The sequence below is a fragment of the Sander lucioperca genome, chromosome 1, assembly GCF_008315115.2.
Source record: "Sander lucioperca isolate FBNREF2018 chromosome 1, SLUC_FBN_1.2, whole genome shotgun sequence".
NCBI lineage: Eukaryota > Metazoa > Chordata > Actinopteri > Perciformes > Percidae > Sander > Sander lucioperca.
This window is the reverse complement of record NC_050173.1, coordinates 20,635,171-20,656,244: the sequence shown is the minus strand read 5'-3', so window position 1 is coordinate 20,656,244 and position 21,074 is coordinate 20,635,171. Positions and strand designations below refer to the sequence as shown.

The following is a 21,074-nucleotide window of genomic DNA, read 5'->3' as shown; positions in this document are numbered from 1 at the left end:
AGTCTGGGTCGCCGAAAAAGTTTCAAGTACAGCCCTGTTTATCAGAGAGGGGAAATCTTCAGACTGTACAAAACACTGCGTCTTTTGGGCATCGCGACGCAACAGGTCCCACTCTTTGCAACACAGACACTCCTGTTTGGTGGCCATAGCTTCACAATGTCCGCAGGTACACCACCAGTTTCCCGAAGTACGAGGCTGTGTTGCGGCATTGACTACCGGTAGCTCTCTCTCTCTCGTAGCCCTTTTCACGGAGCTCCCGCAGCTCGTTCAATAAACTGTCTGTACACTTACAAAGTTCTCAATGCTTCGGTTAACATGTAGGGTCCCTCATTATGCTACCGTTGACGTTTGGTGATATTTTGAGCCTTTTTAGTTGTATAAATAGAAATTTGTTTTTACGTTCCCTGTGCCCCAAATACTAGCGTTGTAACTAATCAGCGGTCCGCGTAGCATCTTTCAAGCTCCAAACTCATTTGATTAGCATAAAAACATGTCCCAGAGAGCGACAGAGTGGGTACACATCTGTTAATAACCCCTAGGTTTGTTTTGCGCCGGAATTGTCCTTTAATGAAAAACATCTACTAAGCGGTTGATGACAGGATCTCTCCCTATATGGGCTCTATGTCTGTTATGCTTCAGTTAAGTATGTAACCCATGCCCTTTCCCAGATTACTGTCAGATGGAGCTTACAACCTTATTGCAATTATCCTTGACACCAAATTTGCAGGGAACCATTGGAGTGCCAATGACACACTGCCTGTTTCACATTTGCCCTCAATGTGCCCCTCATATAGAGTGGCATAGATTTTGGTGACATAGAGTCAACAAATTAGCAAACCAGCGTAGGCGATGAAAATATACACTACTGCATGTCAGAAATAATTGACTTTGTTGGCAGGAAGCCACTCTTTGCACGACATGTCTGCATGAAATTATGGCTCTGAGCTCTTAAAAACATCAAAACAGAAGGTTCTGACAGATTAACAGTACCCAAGAAAAGTTTCTGGTTGCTCACATTCTGACTTAGTCATGAGCTTGTCTTCGCCTGTCTTCTCTGACATTGGTTCACTTTCCGCTTTGTTGCTTATTTTGATCAGGCTGGATGCTACCTCAGAGTGGAGAGCAGTGCTGTGGTACTTAAAATTATCAAGGAGAAGGAAAGGGCTTCTTTGATGGAAGCAAGTTTCCTTTGATAGAAAAAAAAAATCAATCCTATGTGTGCTGTTTGTTGGCAATATCGGGTAGTTGGAATTGCCTCGTTGTTATAAAAGCACTTACAATTACCACAAACACTTTAAGCCCACGACCACTACAGCCAGCAGAACCAGCAGGTATTTTATGTTACCTTTGATTGTAGTGGCAAGAGTGATGCTGTGTTAACACAGCAGTTCAACAACAGAACTGGTTGTTGTTAAATACTAAGAAATTTTGCCTAGAAAAAATACATACTTGGGAAAAAACAATGGGTTAAATGGGTTTTGTACAACAATTATCTAAAACATACCATTCTGATTTCCCACCCTCCAACTAGTTGCTGGTTTGAGTTAATCTCACCAGAATCTAAAAATCAGCCTGTGGTGACTTGAAACCTGCATGTGGAAGGTGATCCATAATTTTCTTGTCAAAGTTGTGTTATTGTTGCAGTTTGGAGCAGATGGGACCATTTTCAACACTCTTCTTGATGGCGCATTCAAGGGCAAATTGTCAGTCAGAAGCTGAAAATGATATCATGCGATGCTGAGTTATCCTACATTGTCAGAAAATCAAACTCACCAGATAAACAATAACAATGGACGATGTGAAAACAATAACAATATTTTTGTACCGGTATGTTTGTTGCATTGAAAGTTTGCTGTTTGGCAGTGGACTGGAACTTTGAATGTCAGATGTTGGCTGTTAGGAAGTTAGGAATTAATTATCAAAGAATGGACAAAATCACTGGATTTCTCTTAAAAGCTTGTTTACTTGCAGCGAGGAGTCATATACAGCACTTAGTAGTACAGAAATGACTGACGAGTGGTCTCAGCAGTGGCTTTTTGAAGGAGTAGGGAGTCAAGTTAGTTATACGGTTTACACAATCAGTAGCTTTCTTCTTATCTCTGGTCAGGCTTGGCATCTCCTCCACATTATGCGCTCTGCCTTCAGGGCATCCTGTTCTTTTTGGTCAGTGGCTCTCATGATTATCACATGCGAAACAGAAATAGTTGCACACAGACTTCATGCAAATATTTTAACACTAAAATGAAGAATAACAGTTTGCTAGAAAGCATAATTTTTCTAACATTGGCAGTGATGGGAAAAGTACATGCTTTGAGGTTAATGTTCTAGAAATGCAACCATAAACGACTTTAACCTACTGCAAATCCTTTTTTAACAATAAAACCTGCAAATGCCACACATTAACAAATATGGCTCATGCTAGTTCTAAGTCTAATATTGTTCTTTCTGTCCTGGTGTCCTTATAACCTCAAACATTATAGACAGACAGTAAATAAAAACACTTCAGTCCAATAAATCTCTGAAAGACATTTCTTGGGGGTCGATGTTTCAGCAGAGGACACAGCAGTCTGAAGTTGCAGGTTGGGCCTTTAATCCCCCTTTTAAAACATGCCACACTAACAAGCCTCACCTCGAGTGAATTCATGAAACATCCCATAACATTCAGGTTAGCATGTCCATCCTTGTTCTTAGCTATTTGTGCGTCTGTGTTTCTGTGTATGTGCAATGATCCCTCTATAGGGTTTGGGTTTTAATTTCGCCCTTACAAACTTGAAATTAGCGCTTCAATGCCTCAGGAGGGTTTCTGGGTCAACCATCGTTAGGCAGACCTCAGGACAGCCCAGGGAGTACTGTCATATAGAAATCAGGTCATGATATGCAAAACAGCCATACATTTTTTTAAATATACTGTAAATACGGAGTGTATGTGCAAACACACATGTTCGCAGATAGACATTGCTGATCTGAGCCGGAGGAGGGAGGGAGGGAGGAAGAGTAATGGGGGGGTAAATGTGCAGTTGTGAATCTAGGACAGGCTGGAAGAAGCACTTCTCCACTTTTTCTCTCTGTGTGGTCCAGTGTTAGTCTGATGTCGATAAAACTTTGTTCACACATGGCAGTGCATCCCTTCCCTGCAGAAGGTTAGCGATTTTTCCAGCTCTCAGTCTCTCACATCTGTCTGTCTCAAAGCAGAGTTCCCTCTCCAGTTTGCAGATGTCATCTCATCTCCATCTCTGCCTCTATCTCTTACTTCTTTTCTTCTCACTTCTTTCGCTGCTTTAGTGCCTTTACAGTTGCCTATAGTGTACATTGCACATCATTGCGTGTCTGTGTGGCCTCATCAAGTCCCAATTCCTTTTTTACCATACACGCATACATGTTTATTCTCTCTCACACACACAGAAGTTCATACTTTTGTTTACAGTGTGCTTTGCTTTTGAGCATGGTGTGAGATTGAGCAAGGGGAGGGAGAAGGGAAAAATGTGTTCATGTCCTAGTTTCTTTGCAGCGGGGACTATTGGATGTTGTGCTGTGTCCTTCTTAGTTTTGGCTCGGCCCAGCTCGCCAGGAGAGTGAGGATTAATTCTCTCCGGCTGTGTGTGGTTCTTGTGCGGATCGATAGATCCAGTCGCTGCCTATTTGAAAGGGAGGGTACCACACTGTTTGTTTTGGCGACGGGAGGGCAGTCCGTGTGAAGTAGCATTAACAATACGCACAGCACACCAGAGCAGTCTCAGAACAAAAATTGAGCAAGCAAAGTAAGTAGTCAGTAATTGTTTGCATACCTGTATTGGTGTGTGTATGGAAGTGTGTGTATCCAGATTAGGCTCTTTTAATGTGTATATGTGCATGTATGAGAGAGATCATTATAAAGCACTCCGTTGTTAGGGCAGAGCAGCAGTCCGGTCTCTTGGGCTACAGAGGGCTTGATAAAGACTACGGGTCACAATGGCAGGGGGGACTGTCCGTGCCACTGCCTGCTCAGAATCGATAAAGAGTGGGAGCCTCGACGGGCCTGTCAACGCACACGCCAGCTTGATGCCGGGGTGAGTTGGCCTGTGCACTGCCAAGGTCGGCCGTAGTTATGAAGAGGTCGAGGATTTGGGATAGGTAAACACACTGTCCTCTCCCTGAGAATACAAAGCAGCCTTGACACGGTAACTGTCAGTGAAAAGAGCACGCTGACAAAACGAGACCAGGTTGGAGGACAGAGGGAGGGGGAGCGAGACAAAAAGCGAGAGAAGGTTAATGGGAAAGATAGACAGAGAGGAAGAGAAGAATAACGAGAAGCTGTGAGCATACTGTAATAGAAGAGGTAGTGATATAACAAAAAGATAAATCACAAGATTATACAATTAGGCAAAAAGAAAGGTTGCTGTGGCATGGTCGAGTGTTTCAGACTCAGGCTCCAGATTCTGTTGTCTATTTCAACAACACCGAAATGCTATCCCCTCTGTCAAAATGAAGGCTGCTATCTGAAAAAGTACATAATAGTCCAGTTATAATAGCCCAGTTTGTTAAATGAGTGAATCATCCGAGAAGTGCTTGGACAGTGACTGTAATTTCATTGTAGGTGATTATCATTCACTCAAGCAGATGAGTTCATACTTTTCATTCAAAAAGGCCAGAAGCTTTCTGCTCATTTCCACGGTGCTGATTAATGCATGCAGTAATTTTAGTTTAATAGAAATGATGGTTTCATATTTCATTAGGAATCTTCCATTCGACTTATTCCAGCTGAGTGTACACAGATTAGTCAACTGATGTTGTTTGATGAGGGGAAGCGTTCGCGTGTTGACAGGACACACTCAGCTCTCACTGAATCCTTCTTTCAAGAATGACAAGAGGCCTGTAAAAAATTAAATGATGGATTACATCTGTGCATCTGATTTCTGACACCATCACACATCTATCTGTCTGTCTATGTACTGGATTGATCTTCCCAAAGAGTCTCTATAACTCAAGATAATGTGTGGATGGATACAAAGTTTATATTTGCATTAATATATTAATATTTTCTTTTGCTAACATTAGATATTTTCACAGCTGAAAACCATAATTAGCATTCGGCGTTCGCGAAAGTTAGCTTATTGCCAGATCTTGCTCTTGTTCCTGAGACAGAAACAAACAACGAAGTTCATTTTCTCCTGATTTTACCGTCAGAATGTTCGGGAGATATGTGGCTTTTAAAAAATGGCTCCAATATTTACTTTGCTGACTATGGGGCAAAAGTATCGGTCTCCTAAAGAGGCTTGGCAGTGGAGAAACCCACTTGACACAAATACAGGAAATTACTCTGAGTTTGGGCGTCTCAGTTCTAAACCGTTTTTGATCTAGCTCAATTGTCTTTGAATTTTTTACTCAACTGGCAATAGTACTACTAGTACAATATTTGAAATAAAAATACTAAAGTTTTTTAAATCAGTCATTTTTCTTACTTCAACTACTTAAAAATGACCAGTACACAAACAAGACTAGAGTCTACAACCATGCTAGCAGCTCTGTGAGGCTACTCATGCACGGTGGTGCTTTGAGCTAAATGCTAGCATCAACATGCCAACATGCTCACAGTGACAATGCTAACACATGCTGATGTTTAGCATGTACAATGTTTAACTTGTTCACCATCATGCCAACATTGGCTTCTTAGCACTGACACAAAGTACAGCTGAGGGTAATGGGAATGTCATTTTGCAGGGATTTGGTCTTAAACCAAAGTATTGGGCAAATTGAAATTTTGACCTGATGATGGCGCTGGATGAAAAGTTAAGCAAAAAGTTATTACTGAAGAAATCCATCTGTTAGTCATTTAGACATTTCAAAACCACAAATATGAACCACAAGAGTAAAAGTCATTAGGCTTCATCTTCTTGGGACCATGAATGTCTTTGCAAAATTCAAGACAATACATCCATTAGTTTTTTAAATACTTCAGTCTGGATCAAAGTGGTGGATAGACCAACCGATCACTAGAGCCATGCCACTACCATGGCTACTAAAAATTATATTGAATAAATGTATTTTCCATTGCGTTTCCATCTGCCAAGACATACAGTAAGTATACTTTCAGATATGCTTTAGTAAACAGGCAGAACTGCAGATTGACAGCGCCTGTGAGCCTCTACACTGTATACACACAGTGTTCCACCAGTTGATTTTAAATTAAATCTGTCAAATTGCTTTACAGCATAACATTACTTAACAACACAAAACATGCGGTTGGCCCTGCTCTTTCAGCACAAATCAAGTTCAAGCTTTTGTAGTATGTCTAAACTGTTATAAAGAGCTGCTATTGACTCTCTGCCCTCTTCTTGCTCTTCAAAACGAATGCACACAGTAATGCCAGGAATGGAGGACAAGTACCAATTCGCCTTCTTACACAGAACAGCAGGGTTTTGTAGGAAATGTTGTCTTTACGCAGAGAAAGCTAAGAATACCACACAGGTGACATACAGCACATGTTGTTTTGACAGTAGTCTATTTTTTTATGTTGTCCCAACTCTATTCCCAACAGGAGAGGTGCTTCGTCTCGGGAGGATATCAGGCCACACAGTGAACGGTGGCTGGTCATCCTGGAGTTCCTGGTCCCAGTGCAGCAGAGACTGCAGCCGGGGAATCCGCAGCCGGAAGAGGACCTGCAGTAACCCAGAGCCCAAGTACGGAGGTCAGACCTGCCTGGGGCCAGCACAGGAGTATCAGGAGTGTAACATCACCCCTTGTCCAGGTGAGAAATGCACACATATACACATGCTACAAGCCAGTTGTAGTCAGATTGTGTACCAGAAGTCAATTACATAGCCATATCTCGTTTACACTCACACAGAGATAACTAAACACCATACTCAAAATGTTTTCCCTTGATTAATGGATAAAAAATGACAGTGACACAATGACTTCAAATCATCAGGAATCATAAAAGAAATCTGTTGCAGATAAAAGGTGTGACGAAGACCCCAATTTACACCAGGAATCAAAGAGACCCTGTGGCGCTCCAGTATGTAATTACCTTGCTGGGTAATTATACTGCCAGCTATGGGATGCCTTACTTTGTTGTGAAAAGCCCTGAGACAATGCATTTTCAACACTCCTCTGGCGGAAGACTGAGAGAGGAAGGTGTATAATTAAAAGAATACTCTGTCTGACATGGGAAGTAAGCTGTCTAAATGGAAATCCAATACTTAGTTTGGCATAAAGCACACCTGGTATCCAGCACAGGTGCCAAGCAGACAAGCAGGAATGTTGCCTCAGATGATTATTAATCAAACCCCCTGGAGTAGGGCTTAGGTATCTCACTAAAAGCCTGTATCTACGCGTCATCTTTAGCAGACGCAATCTATCTACATAACTGCTGCCACACCGTAACCAAGAAAAAAAGGCCATCAATACTATTTTTTACAGCCTGAATTCATTCAGTGAAAGTGCACGCCATTCAGCTCAACAGCTTGAACGCAGTCGCTAACAGGGTAAACTACTATTAGCTGCGAGACTTTGGATCTAAGAGCATCAGATTTGCTTTGTTCAGGCAGGCTCTGCCTGCATGGATGCCGCTAATGTTCCCCTTGAGTAAATTGTCGAGTGAATGTACTTTGATTTTCCTGCCCTGCATCACTATGCTAATACATGTAGTACACCTATTCTGGGATGTTGACTATAATAACACCACAGCTACAGTATGTTGATGAACAACTCCACACTCCTGTCCCCCAAAGGAACAGACTTAACCCAGCCTGAGTAGTAATGAATACTAATGCATACTCAATTAGCACCCCTCTGAAAATGAGATATTATTTTGAGGCAGGCAGACCGTGCTGGTAGACTAATTGTAATCCTCCTATGGCTAATCCATTGCTTTTTAAATGTGTTAGTCCGCTGTGAAGGAGAAAGAGAGAGAAGGTGTTATGCCTACCATCCATCTGTTTTGAAAACAAATGAAACAAATGTGTTTTTCTTGCGTCCACGCCGGAGATGAGATGAGATGATGCGTCATCGAGGGCCAGGAATCGACTTATATGTCGCTTTATGATAGAGAAATTACACTAAGATGACAAAAAGCATCGGCAACTTCAATTACCTGCACTGTGCTGCCAGCCATCATCAGGTCTTTAAAAGCAATTCCCAAGTGTTTCCGAAAAGGTAATATCTCTCTGCCACAATGAAGTAAGGTTTTATCGACTTGATTCTAAAGAATGAATGGCCAAAGATTGCCCCCATGTTATTGCTCTTTTTACTCCTCTCTTTTAATTTCTCCGACATCTCCCCCTCTTTTTGTCTAATTTTAACATTTGCCACTTGGCACCACATGAAGGAAGGAACAACAACAGCGAATGTGATGCTTCATTTATCTTTATTAATCAGAGAAGAGATTGTTGAGTTCGGGCGGGGGGGGGGGGGTCAGGCATTTGCTGCTGGATTAAGCACACTTCCTGTCACTTTAAAACTCTTTCACACACAAACACACACACACACACACACACATCTCCAAATTGCTTCATATTTCTGCGTTACGCATCGCTGTTTGAAATGGCTTGGAATGACTTCCAATCACTTGATGTTCAGAGAAAATTGTCTTTTCAAATGACCTGGAACCTAAATCCTAGAAAATATGAAAGCACACATTTTAGGGAATATATCCTCCTAGACAACAAGAAACTGAAATTTTGTGACTATTTCCTGTCCTACACCAGTTACAGAAGTAGAAAATGTTCATGCACATATAATCATTCAGTTTTCTAAGCATCAACATGTACAATATGACACTGATATTCTCGGCTTAGTGGACGGCAGCTGGTCATGCTGGTCTTCATGGTCCAAGTGTTCTGTGACGTGTGGAGGAGGACATTACATGAGGACGCGCACCTGCAGCAACCCCTCGCCAGCTTACGGAGGGGACATATGCCTGGGCCTGCACACTGAGGAAGCACTGTGCAACACACAATCCTGTCCAGGTAAACACACACACACACACACACACACACACACACACACACACACACCTCAGTGATAAGCAGCTTAGGGCTCTGACTCGGCCACCAATCCATCACAGGTTCATTGATTATTTTCTTTAGTCTCACCCGGCCCCCTCAGAGGACACTCATGCATGACTAAAATGCAGCTGAGGGTGCACACATTTCAAACACACACAAATATATGGACACACACTGGACATGCTGTGAGATATACCATCATTGCCATTTCCAGAGAGCTGGTCCAGCTGGTCGGAGTGGTCCCGCTGTGACTCCAACGGCGCCCAGATGCGTGTGCGTCACTGTGATGTCCTGTTTCCCACTGGAAACCAGTGCTCAGGAAACAACAGCGAGACCAGGCCATGCTCCCCTGACTCCAATTTAATACCAGGTGACCACACACACACACACGCACGCACGCACACACACACGCACACGCACACACACACACACTCAAATATACATCCGTCTATGTGCACACAGACAAGCTTCCTCTCATCAGGAATGTCTTGCGCACTCATGCATGACTTAACACACAACGTTGAGCACACACACTCAATCTGCACCACCCACCCACCACCATATGCCCACAGTGGTAATTCTGTTCATTTCCAAGAATCCTGTGATAATGAAATACGTTAGTGATCCCTCTAAGGGACTCATTTCAGGTCGGAGGTCAGGTTCAGCGACAGGGCAACACTTTTGGGAATGGTTGAGATTAGTGTCTTGCTCAAGGACTCCTGAGTGCAGAAGGTGATTACACGAGGGCGTGAACCCGGGTGCTATACTTAAGGGCAGTCCCCTACTCATTTCAACAACACGGGTTCGTATATTAGTTTCATTATGAGCTTAGAAAGTCTTGTCAGGCCATGCAAAAAGCACTTACACCAGCAGTTTTGCTTTTTTATGTAGGGAAGGAAAGGGGGAAATGGCTCCTGTGTGCTGTTTTCTGTTAAGCATTTTTATTTATTTATTTTTTTACAATTTTTGGTATCCATGTTTGTGTGATAATTTGCCATTTAATAATGCAACCTTTTTCCTAATGAGAGTCTTTGTAGTGTTACTGTAAGTAGTCCCACAGCTTTTCTGTTGTTAAAAATGCTGAACAATTGTTAACAATGAAAGTACAATAATAATAATATCTCGCAGGGGAAGGCTGAAATAAAAAACGAAAGGAGTCAGAAACTGCCCTGCTGTCCCCAAAAAGTCAGAAGTTTTAGAAGGACTTTCTGAAGTACATATGAAATACATACAAACACATATCTCACACACACTAGTGGTGTCAACAATAATCGATTCGGCGATGCATCGCAATGCGGGGCATGCACGATTCAGCATCGATGCGGCAAAGTGCCATAATCGATTATGTCACTGTTTATTTTCTGGCCTTGAGTGGACAATAAAGTTGTGAAGTTTCAATGCAGCCAAGAATTGACGAGTCGCTAGTGTCAACATTGCCACACAACTCTGAGAGAGCAAAGAGGATCACACGATCGGTGGCATGTTTCATAGCGAAGGATCTACGACCCTATTCTGTGGTAGAAAATGCCGGGTTTCGCCACATGCTTAAAAAATTGAGTCCATGTATAAGCTACCGACAAGAGCTACCTTCACTGATTCTGCGCTTCCCGCATTGTACAAAGAAACCAAAGCAAAGGTAATGGAATCAATGTGTAAAGCCAGTCGTGTAGCCATTACAAGTGACTCCTGGCCTTCAGTCGCAATGATGGTGATGTTGAACTCAGACGGCAGAAGTTGTTTGCACAAATTTGGTAGTAGGCTAAGCCTACACACTTTATTTTTGGTTTACATTACAATGTATTTCACATCTTGATATTTTGTTGTGTGCACCTGATGTGATTGGTAGGATCAGGTATATAATTGTCATTGTCTTAAAGCTGCTAAGCTGCTGTTTTGTTGAGAATAGTTGCACTTGACTTTACTACTTGAAAAAAGTTTCACAGTAATAAGTGGTTACTGTGTGTTGCACTGAATATTTTTATTGCTGGGTGCCTGGGTGGTGGTTGTTACAATAGTGTGACTGTGATTACTGATTAATATTTGCACAGGAGTTCAGGAAGTGCCCTGTCTTAGAGCTGCTATTTTACTGTGTGTAAAAAAACACTTATGGTCACTGCTGGAAAAAGTTGGCTGTTATTGCTCTATTTAATTTCAAATGGTTCTAAAGCAGAGAGAAGAGAAACATTTCTCATTCAAAGCACTGAAAGCAGTGATTTATGTTTTCTTTTTCAGGTTTGAAAATGCCATATCCAATACCCTGTACCATTCAATTTTATTTTATTTAATGACATTTATGTCAAAGATACAGGAGAGTGATAATACACACATAGCAGCCAATAAAATCTGTTGTTCAATATCTGACTGCTTGTATTGCCTCATGACTGATGAAAAATTTGCCTTGTTGTGTGCAGTAGAATTTTGATGCATCGCAATGCATTGTAGAATCAAATTTAATCGAATCGTTACCTGGTGAATCGTAATCAAATCGAATTGTGAGGGCAGTGCCAATGCACACCCCTAACACACACCATTAGTATTGATATCTGCTCAGACAGGCATCTCCCTATTGACAGACAGTAATGTGAGACACCCTCGAGCATTGATCTGTGCTACACAGAGCTCATTAAAACTCCTCCCACAAACAAAGGATTCTTATGTAATTAACATTTCATCACTGAACACTGAAACTGCTATAACATCTTTGTATATTTGGAAAAAGTTCTTTATCCATGGATAGAGTCCTGGATTGGATACACTTCAGGAATCATTAGTTATTAGATTAAAATAAACATTTGATTGAAACATAAATTTGTAACCTCTCTGAATTAATTAGCAGGGATATAATAGTCATGAAAACCCTTCTCAGATCTTTTGAGAATTACCCATTTGCCTTTATACCTTATCATCAATCCCCTTTAATGGAAAAGGTAGTCCATTAAGGTTCATTAGATACGTCTTGTACTTCATTTCAGTTAATGAGAGCTGATACTTTTCATAAACCATCCAGGTGCCACAGCCGCGATTAACTTGTGGAGTTTTTACGATAATCTGTTCCATATTGAATACAGCTTTCTTCTCCACGCTCACCTTCAAGGGTACAATTTGTCATGCTAACAGGGGTGTATATGGTTTTTGGCCCTAATTATGCTGCCTTGTGCTTTTTCTTCTTTTCAGAAGTCTCCATTGCACGCTCGAGTCAGGAGGAAAGGCACTGTGGAGGTAATTTGTGTGTGTGTGTGTGTGTGTGTGTGTGTGTGTGTGTGTGTGTGTGTGTGTGTGTGTGTGTGTATGTGTGTGTGTGTGTGTGTGTGTGTGGTGTGTGTGTGTGTGTGTAAGAGAGAGAGGTGAGGATAACACCTGGCATTGCATGTACAGTATCTTTGGCTATATGATAATATAGCTTTCCAATCCTTTTTAACGCACATAGAATACATGCAGACATTAAAGAAAAATGATGATCTATCATATCTGGAGGAAGTCGTAGTTGCATGGGATGAAATTTGTCAAGTTATTCAAGTTCATAATTTCCTCCAAAAAAGAATAACATAATTTTAAGTAGCACAGTAGACTGTTTAAGTCTTATGCATATATACTGTTTGGAGTGCTGCAGATGGTTTATCGCAAACCTTAATTTACTTCATCTATGCAGTATATTCCACAGTTCTGAAAAACACCATGGGGAATGACCAAAACAATAGTTTTTAATTTCCTCAGTTACAGTTGGAGTCTGAGTGAATCAATAAAGTCACTTTTAACATTGTTGTTCTACTGCCCAGCTGCAACAATCCAGATATAAGACTGCTCCGAGTTTATAAAAATGCAGAAAGACTAATCCAAGTTGCCTTAGACAGGCACCCTGCGCCCACAGCAATAAGCTAGATGAGGAGAAGCAAGGCTTTAGGGACCTTTTGTGCCCTGTGTTTTGCCTCTTACGCAGGCTACAGGCTGCTCCTCCTGTCATTATTTAGCTTGGTGGAGGCTGGATACAGAATGCAACGAAGATCTGCAGTGTGCTCAAGGCACAAACAAACAATTGTTCTCACCTATATGTCTTTTTGAACATAAATAATAGCCAGTAGAGGAAAGTGCTCTGGCCTGTATTTCATAAACTTATATTTTAGTTGAATTATGTCTTTATCCATAAAACATGATGTTCAATAGGGATAGTGCATTAATAATACAGAAACCATACGCAGCATATCAGTTATTATATTAGACTACCATTATTTTGGTAGAATTGCTTAATATATCAGTATCAATATATCTTTATATGTATTATATTATATATTTTACTCTTTTATTTTTGGTAACAGACACCTCTGAAGTTAAGTAAATTGGCCATGCTTGAAGGAAAAAGATGTTGGATTCATATTTGACAGCTGAGGACAAATTCTTACTGCAATTATAGTCCATGTGTACAATATCTAGATGAAAGTTGAATGTCACTTACTTACTTCCACATCCGGTCCCACTAGCACACAGTAAGAACAAAGAGAAAAAGACTAAGAAGAGAAAGCTGTCCTTTTTATTGTAGAACACTGCATCATTACCATATCAACAGCAGCTTCAGTTACCACTTACACTTGTGTGAATTGACAGAGAATTACCTCCATTGTCCTTCTCACCCTTCATTTCTTCTTCCAGACTTCAACCTCTTCCACATGATCGCCGTGGGGCTCAGCAGCTCCATCCTCGGCTGTCTGGTTACCCTGCTGGTCTACTCGTACTGCCAACGCTACCAGCAGCAGTCGCACGACGCCACCGTCATCCACCCCATTTCAGCTGCACCGCTCAACACCAGCATCACCAACCACATCAACAAACTGGACAAATACGACTCGGTGGAAGCCATCAAGGTCTGTGGACAGGTTTGCACTGGGGTTCACTGCGGGTCACGCCTGACTGATCTCCGGATGTGTAACAAAAAAATTCCATTTCCTTACTGTTTGACTTAATCAATTGATGTCACAATTCCGCTCCCAGTCAGTGAGCAACGGTTTGCCTCTTCCTCCAGTGTCAGTTGTGATTAAATACACTTCTTACTGCATGAATTTCACTGTCACACCACCTCCTGTCGTGCACTGGCACTCTCTAGTCGTGTAACAGATAGGCAGTTGTGCGTACACTTCTCTCCGTGTGCTCCTCTGCTGTGTGTCTCAGTGTGTGACTTTGTTCTGTGTCAGTGGTCATACACTGCTTTCTCATAACATACTTCTGCAATTACCTATCAGTGCGTGGGTAGGTAATCAGCGAAGATGCTCTGTATCTGCACATTTCCCTGCTTAGACAGGCTTTGTGTCATTATTGCATCCTAAATTGCAGACAGTCAGATGCACCAGAGCCAGTGACAGAGATCCAGCTACAAACAAGCCTCTTATCCACTGATTCATCAGGCCTTTAGTGCCAGACTGAGCTGGTGATTAGTGATGTCCACAGCTTCCCCATGCCACAGCTGGGTTTTTTTCAAGGGTTCCCACTGCTCTGTATTAAAGGGAATTTCAATCACTCTAACAACCTGTGCATTTTTTACCCAAAAAAAGGAGCTTCAAAGTAATCTTGTATCATGATTTTATACCAATAAAAGAACTTGCCAAATTGCATTTGTAATATAGCCTGGCACTAGCTGTCCACTTAAAGGCTCTGGCACCCATTGGTCTTCCTGCTGATAAGCAGCTATTGGATATGCAAGGCTACATGGCATAAAGCTGCCCTCCTTACTGTTCACAATAAGTTCACAATAATTCACAATAATAATGGTGGCAGATTTACTTTTTGAAATAATACTTTTTTTTTTAATAATAGGGAACTTTATTTTAAACTGATGTATAAAATAGAAGGTTTCTTATTCCTAGCTGGCTATTATTAGCTGTTGCTACTGTAGCTAGCTTACTCCACTTATGTTAGCTTGATGTGTTTTTTATTTCTCTGGCTGACTTTTTCACGTTTCCAGCTAACTCACTTTCTAAACAAGTCATAAGTATGCATTTAATGGCTAAGTCATTTACATGATATTGCACCAAAAGACTGAGGCTAAAGCTGCATGTCCCAGGCAAAACATCAGCATCCTCACCAGACAGTTGATGATGTGGGTTTTTGTATAGCAATGTGTAGCTAGTTAGTCCTAGTATTATATGTGTGGTAAAGAATAATGTAAGACCTGACTGTTGATTTGTTTAAATAAATACTCTGATAGCATCCAGCACCCTCCAGACAGTGGGGAAATGCTACACAGTAATCTACATGTACATTAGAGCAGACAAACACATTGTTTCCTCACACTTTTGCTCTTGTGTTTTTGGTTTTGAACAGGCTAGAAAAAAACCACCCTCCAAACTAAAATGATTTTTCTACAGCCCCATACGCACACTTCAAAATGTAGAGAAATTCAAAGCTCTACAGACCGGCCGTGTCTAATGCCATTGTGAAGGCTATGATTTAACAATCACTGTCCAGGGGAGGGGTTTAGCACACAATCAATTTTCAAAGTTTTACACTGAAACTCAGCTTGGTCTTGTAACTTGATTTTACTGCAATACTGATTAATCAGCATTTTTAGGCAGGTTTTATTTTCATTTGTTTGATTTCCTGTCAGAGTAAGTCTTCAATATCAGACATATATTATAAAGTAAGTGAACACCTGGATCTCTGTTTGGAAAAACTACTTCTCAGATATGAGAGTGTTTTGTAAAACTGCCACAGAGTGAGAACAGATCCTTTGCCTCGGAGAAAAACATCTCCAAATGTAATTTCATTGCAGAATAAAGGTGTGAGGAGCGTTCATCTGTCATGCAATTACAGTCAGGAACATAGAGCATAATTCAGTTAGTCCTATTGAAAAAAGAGGCGGATATGAATATAGACAGACCATGTGAAAATACAAAAGGAGCTGCATGACAAATGAACACTGTCTAATTCTCCAAAAGTACATTCTGCCTCCAACCCTCACTCACTGAGCCTAAAACGTTTGGATGTTGATGTGAATTTTCAACCATTAAATGTGCAACACCGTAATATGCCTCTTTTGAGCGTTCATAGGGAGGAATGATGAACACCTGATGCCATATTTCAGAGTGTTTTTGGCTCAAATCTTGATGTTGATGAATCATTATTATTATTATCCACAATGTATCACAGATACCCTACTGGTTTCTTGGCCAACTGGAGTACTATATTTTCAACAGTCTAGTTTAGGATCACAAACCTAAGTCACCATGTACAGTAGCTGCAATTGTATGTACAGTTGATCCTATTTTCAGGCTAAGACAGAATATGGCCTTAGGGTTTCTTTGAGGATGACTCTTGCCCATTCCTCTCCTCCTTGCAGCCAGATGTGTCGGTACTCTTGCCTTTGGATGACCCCGCCATGCACCAGCCTCTCTCTGCTAACATGGGGGTGTCCATGCGTGGCCTGGAGATTTTCTACTAACCTCTGACCTCTACAACATCTCGCCTATTGACCCCCTTCCCAACAACTCTTTGACCCTAAGCACTACTACTTCCTCTTCCCCACCGTGTCCCGCCATACCACTTCCTGTGGCACTTCCTGTGTGTGGCAGGTTGGAGTACAGGCTCTAGTTTCTCTTTCTCTGCTCAGACACCTTCATCCCCCCCCCCCTTCTCCCACCTGGCTTGTGAGAAGGCAGTGTATGCCTCCCTAATTTTTCACTTTCAACGAGTGCAACCATTTGCATGTTTTTTTCATGTTTGTCTTTCTTGTTTTGTCCTCTACTTCTACTTGATGGTTTGATGTGATGGATTGAGACAGAACATTCATTGTGATGCTCTTTTTATTATGCTCCTCTGTTACCTCTCTATCACTAATGCCACTTCCTAGTTTAACCACATTTTGTTTACCATACCAAAAACGGTGTAATCATTCTTCAGCCAATTAAAGAGGTTTAAGGCAAGAAGACATAGTAGATGATGCTAACAAGAATCGTAGCACAGCTGTTTAGAAGCAGCCATGGGGCCACCTGCAGAGACACATAACCGTCTCCGGGGCTGCGGGAGTGTTGATTACATTCCCTTTTGTGTGCAAATCACATAATGGGAAAGAGGCAAAATATATGAGTTTTTTGTCCAGCACACTTGTTCCCTATCAGTGTCAGTTGGAAACATCCATCAACGGCAAATGCAGCATCATCAAGTGTTCAATTACACTGCCCCAAGGGACTCCCAGCACACACTCTCTGCAACAGACTGCATATGAACGCATTTATTTGCCAAATTGCTGATGTTGTATTGAGCATCACATCAGAAGCTCATTCCATGTTTACTATGTCACGCAGGGACAGAGAAGATGCCCCCATGGCTCTTCCTTATTGTTTAACAGAAAAGACAATCTCTCTTGATCGATTTTTATGGCTTATTATTTTTAATTGGAGGGCCATAAAAAGTGCTGATGCAGGGTATTAGAGATGACAGAGGTGGACATACGGACAGGCATCAAAGTAATTTAGCCCTGTGGTGGCTTATAATTTTTCCAGCCTGTTTGCAAATGCTTTGACCTTGCTCTGTAAAATATACGTATGTTTCATTCACTGAGCGGCCTCCCATTTCTGTTGCTCCTTTTGGGGCTAGATAGATTTGCTTTTTCCTTGCCATCTGGACTGAATGATCACTTGATCCATGTGTCGCAAACAAGTCCATACTGACTCCTCTCCCTTTCCACCTTTTTTATCCACAGGCCTTCAACAAAAACAATCTGATTCTGGAGGAAAGAAATAAGTACTTCAACCCACAGCTTGCCGGAAAGACATATACCAATGCATATTTCACCGACCTCAACACCTACGATGACTATTAAGCCTCGAGTCGGCAGTTCAGACTCCATACCATAGCGGAGACACCAACCCTATCATCCATTTTGACTGTATTCTTTTGTTTGTGCTTTGTATTGAGATTCGTGACACCATGCGTGGGATAGTCCCACTCTCAGACTCTATGGCAGCTGGTATGTAGTGAAAACCCAGACACAAAGTGTTGCCAACAGATGGAAAAGCCCACTTTCTCTCAGGTGCCTTGGGGTACACTTGGAAAGGTACATTTTGGGGGACAAATCTTGCCTTGACTCTCACTGAGAAACGGACAACTGGATTTCCCAATTTGGACAAAAAATGGAAAAATAAGAACTCAACTCAAAGAGACTGTGGGAAATGTGATCCCCTTTCAACTTTCCTGTGACGCCTCTAAAACAGACCTGTATTTGTAATGATGGGAAATGACCACAAAGCCGCTTTGCATGACTTCATCTGACGTGTTTTCTCTGCCTTTCTGTTTTGTTGTGTTTTTTTTGCATGATTGATTGCATTCCAGGGTTTGGAGACTCGCAAGCATTTTTTTGTTGTTGTTGCTGGTCTTAAGTTCAGGACTGGTTTTGGAAGTCATAAAAAACAAAGAATGTGGTAATGCCTAATTGCTTTTACCATATAATAATAAAATTGAATTTAATTGAATATACTGCTGCAGCAATCTCCAGATGGATCAATCTAGAATCAGGATGTAGATATTTGAATTGTGGTCAAGTTTGTCCACTTTTTATTTTTAACTTTTATTTTCTGTTACAGGCTCTAGCAGCTCACAGTGATTGAACTTTCAGTGAAGCATTTCTCTTGCTTTCTCTCTTTTTTGTTGCTTTTAAAAGTTTTACATATGTTTTGTACAGGATGTTAAGTTTGAAGCCTATGTCTGTAGTTTTTCTAAATGCATTTATTCAATGTCTCAAGTGTTTAAAGAATAAAACATTTCCTTTTGAAAAGAAAAAATGTTTATGTGCATTCTGAACAATTAGGAATATTCATATCAGCCTGCATCAAGTTCAGTCGTTGTCACCGTACTTTTTATATTTTTTGTAAAAGAAAAAATAATGTTTTTGAATTTTGATAGTGTTCGCTATTCCTTTGGCTTCTGAGTTAAATATGTAATTTGTGAGAGCAGGATGTTAATGGCATTTAATGTACAGATGGAGCGTAGCAAATACTACTCTCCTAAAACCCGACAGGGGTGCTACCCATATCCTATAAGATGAAATACATTCATCAAGTTGAGATATTTCTGTTCAGAGTGTATAACCATATATTAGGTTATTCAATTGTTCAGTTGCAACTAACTCTTTTTACATGTTTGCTTGTGTTACTGTGCATAAATTAAAAACTGCTTCGTACACAAAGACTTGTCAGAGTGTGAGTTATACAGATTCATTTTTTTAATAACTCATTTGTAAAGCTTTGATGTCTCGTAACATTTTACTGTATCTGCAGCTCTTATGAATGACCTGAAGATGGCTTCAACTAGACTAACAGCAGTGATATAAAGCACTCAGTTACAAATGTGGGACACTTCTGTCCTGTGTGGTTTGCTCTGACAACTTTGGAGACTTTGATGTTGCTTGAGCAAAACACTGTAAAACCACAGCACGCTGAGCACACACACCAGCACTTCATAAATCACTCAAAACCAGAGTAGGAGACTTCCTCCACCTGATTTTTTAAAGGAGTCTTCAGCATGGCCCTGCAGTGACAAATGGCATCAGCAGCAGTGGAAGGATACCTGAAGGATACAAATCGTGCCAGGTAGCAGGGTAAAGGTGGAGGGGGCGCCGTCTGAAGTCCAAACTCTAATCTGTATGATGGGGTGTTACACCACACACCGTGCTGTTCTCCATCAACCTTCAACCTGACGTCCCATCTGTGTGCTGAGGGTAATGGAGGGGGTGTTATTAATCACCCCGCTGTTTGGTTGGTTGGAGGGAGGGGGAGGGGGGGATGCTGATCTAGCCCAATGTGTGGCCTAGCGCTGGCTGGCTCCAGAGAATCAATCTCTCTACCTTGAGTTTATTCTTTCTACCTAAGAAAGCAATGCAGAAGCACAGATGGTTGTATATGCACATATATGAGGAGGTTGTGCAAGTGTGTATGCACATGTAAATGTGTGATAAAGGTTGAAAAAGGGGTGTGAGCAGCTGCAAAAGTATGCATTTCTCTCTCAATATGAATATTTCTTGCGCGCGCGCACACACACACACACACACACACACACACACACACACACACACACACACACACACACACCTACACCTACTGCCAGCAGGGTGAAGCTTCCTTCAGCACTCTGCCAGCAACATGAGCTATGCAGCTCGTAGTCAGTCAGACATATGTGACATTCCACTTTGACAGCAAGGCTGAGGACAATAAATGACTTTCCCAAAGTGGCATTTAAGGACCGCTAAAGGTCAAAGCTAAAGGTCACAAGAGCAGGGCTTGTGCCTGTCAGAGAAATTGACTGCGTGAGTGCTTCCATGTGTATGAAGAAGTCAAAAGTGTGAGATGTGACTCGCAGCATGAGATGAACTACCATCTGCATATTGTTTGTGTAGAAGCAACAGCAAGGGCCAAATCCTCACTCAGACTTTGGGGGGACTGAGACTGTGGAGAGAGTGTGTGTGTATATTGTTTACATTTCACTTTGTTGAATATTAGTTTTAAGTGTCTCTGTAACCGATTATTCCCGCGGGTGGGTACTATCACCTGACCGTTTTATCTCATCTCAATACTTCATTCATGACCGGTGCACTGCATACTGACACAGTGTGAGAAAGGCAAGGCAGAGACTGTTTTACCTCAGACACCCCTGAGCAAATTCCACGTATCCCCTCAAATACTGAGAAATTTCTACTCATTGAGAGCATCCTGCCAGGGAACGTCACGGCCTGGTACGCAAACAGCACTGAACAGGACCACAAGGCCCTGCAGAGAATGGTTCATTCAGCTTAACACACGACCTACCCTGCCTAAAGAATATTTACACCAGGCACTGCTAGAAAAAAGCTAGGAGATTTTTTTTTACCAACCGTAGCTTTAAATAGACACTACTTTGTGTTTTTTACCTGTTGGTCAGTAGAAAATTACAACAAGTACAACAATGTCAGTTAAGAGTATAGTCAAATTATGGTAATATATTTACAAAAACAACTAAACTGACAATAGTTGTATATATAAAATGGACATTCATATTCAAGTACTACTAAAGACTCCAAATATAATCTCTACTATATGGCAATATTGACGAAAATATTGACCAATGAACATATCA

The 21,074-nt window shown here is 41.4% G+C and overlaps 1 protein-coding gene across 3 annotated transcripts in view; it reads left to right on the top strand.

Moving 5' to 3' along the window:
• Positions 1 to 18,366, top strand: part of sema5a (sema domain, seven thrombospondin repeats (type 1 and type 1-like), transmembrane domain (TM) and short cytoplasmic domain, (semaphorin) 5A) — a 114,555-nt gene extending 96,189 nt beyond the window's left edge. Inside the window, exons 17-23 of one of the 3 annotated variants that reach the window (XR_004897039.1) lie at positions 6,515 to 6,724; positions 8,775 to 8,945; positions 9,199 to 9,354; positions 12,159 to 12,203; positions 13,629 to 13,840; positions 16,309 to 16,529; positions 17,671 to 18,366. Coding sequence is in view for 1 of the 3 variants with exons in the window: in XM_031282102.2 (XP_031137962.1) it covers positions 6,515 to 6,724; positions 8,775 to 8,945; positions 9,199 to 9,354; positions 12,159 to 12,203; positions 13,629 to 13,840; positions 17,671 to 17,790 (914 nt within the window). In the remaining 2 variants the exon portion in view is untranslated. Of the gene's footprint in view, positions 1 to 6,514; positions 6,725 to 8,774; positions 8,946 to 9,198; positions 9,355 to 12,158; positions 12,204 to 13,628; positions 13,841 to 16,308; positions 16,541 to 17,670 lie in introns of all 3 variants that reach the window. The other 2 variants (XR_004101977.2, XM_031282102.2) reach the window with 2 other exon arrangements.
• The last annotated feature ends 2,708 nt before the right edge of the window (positions 18,367 to 21,074 follow it).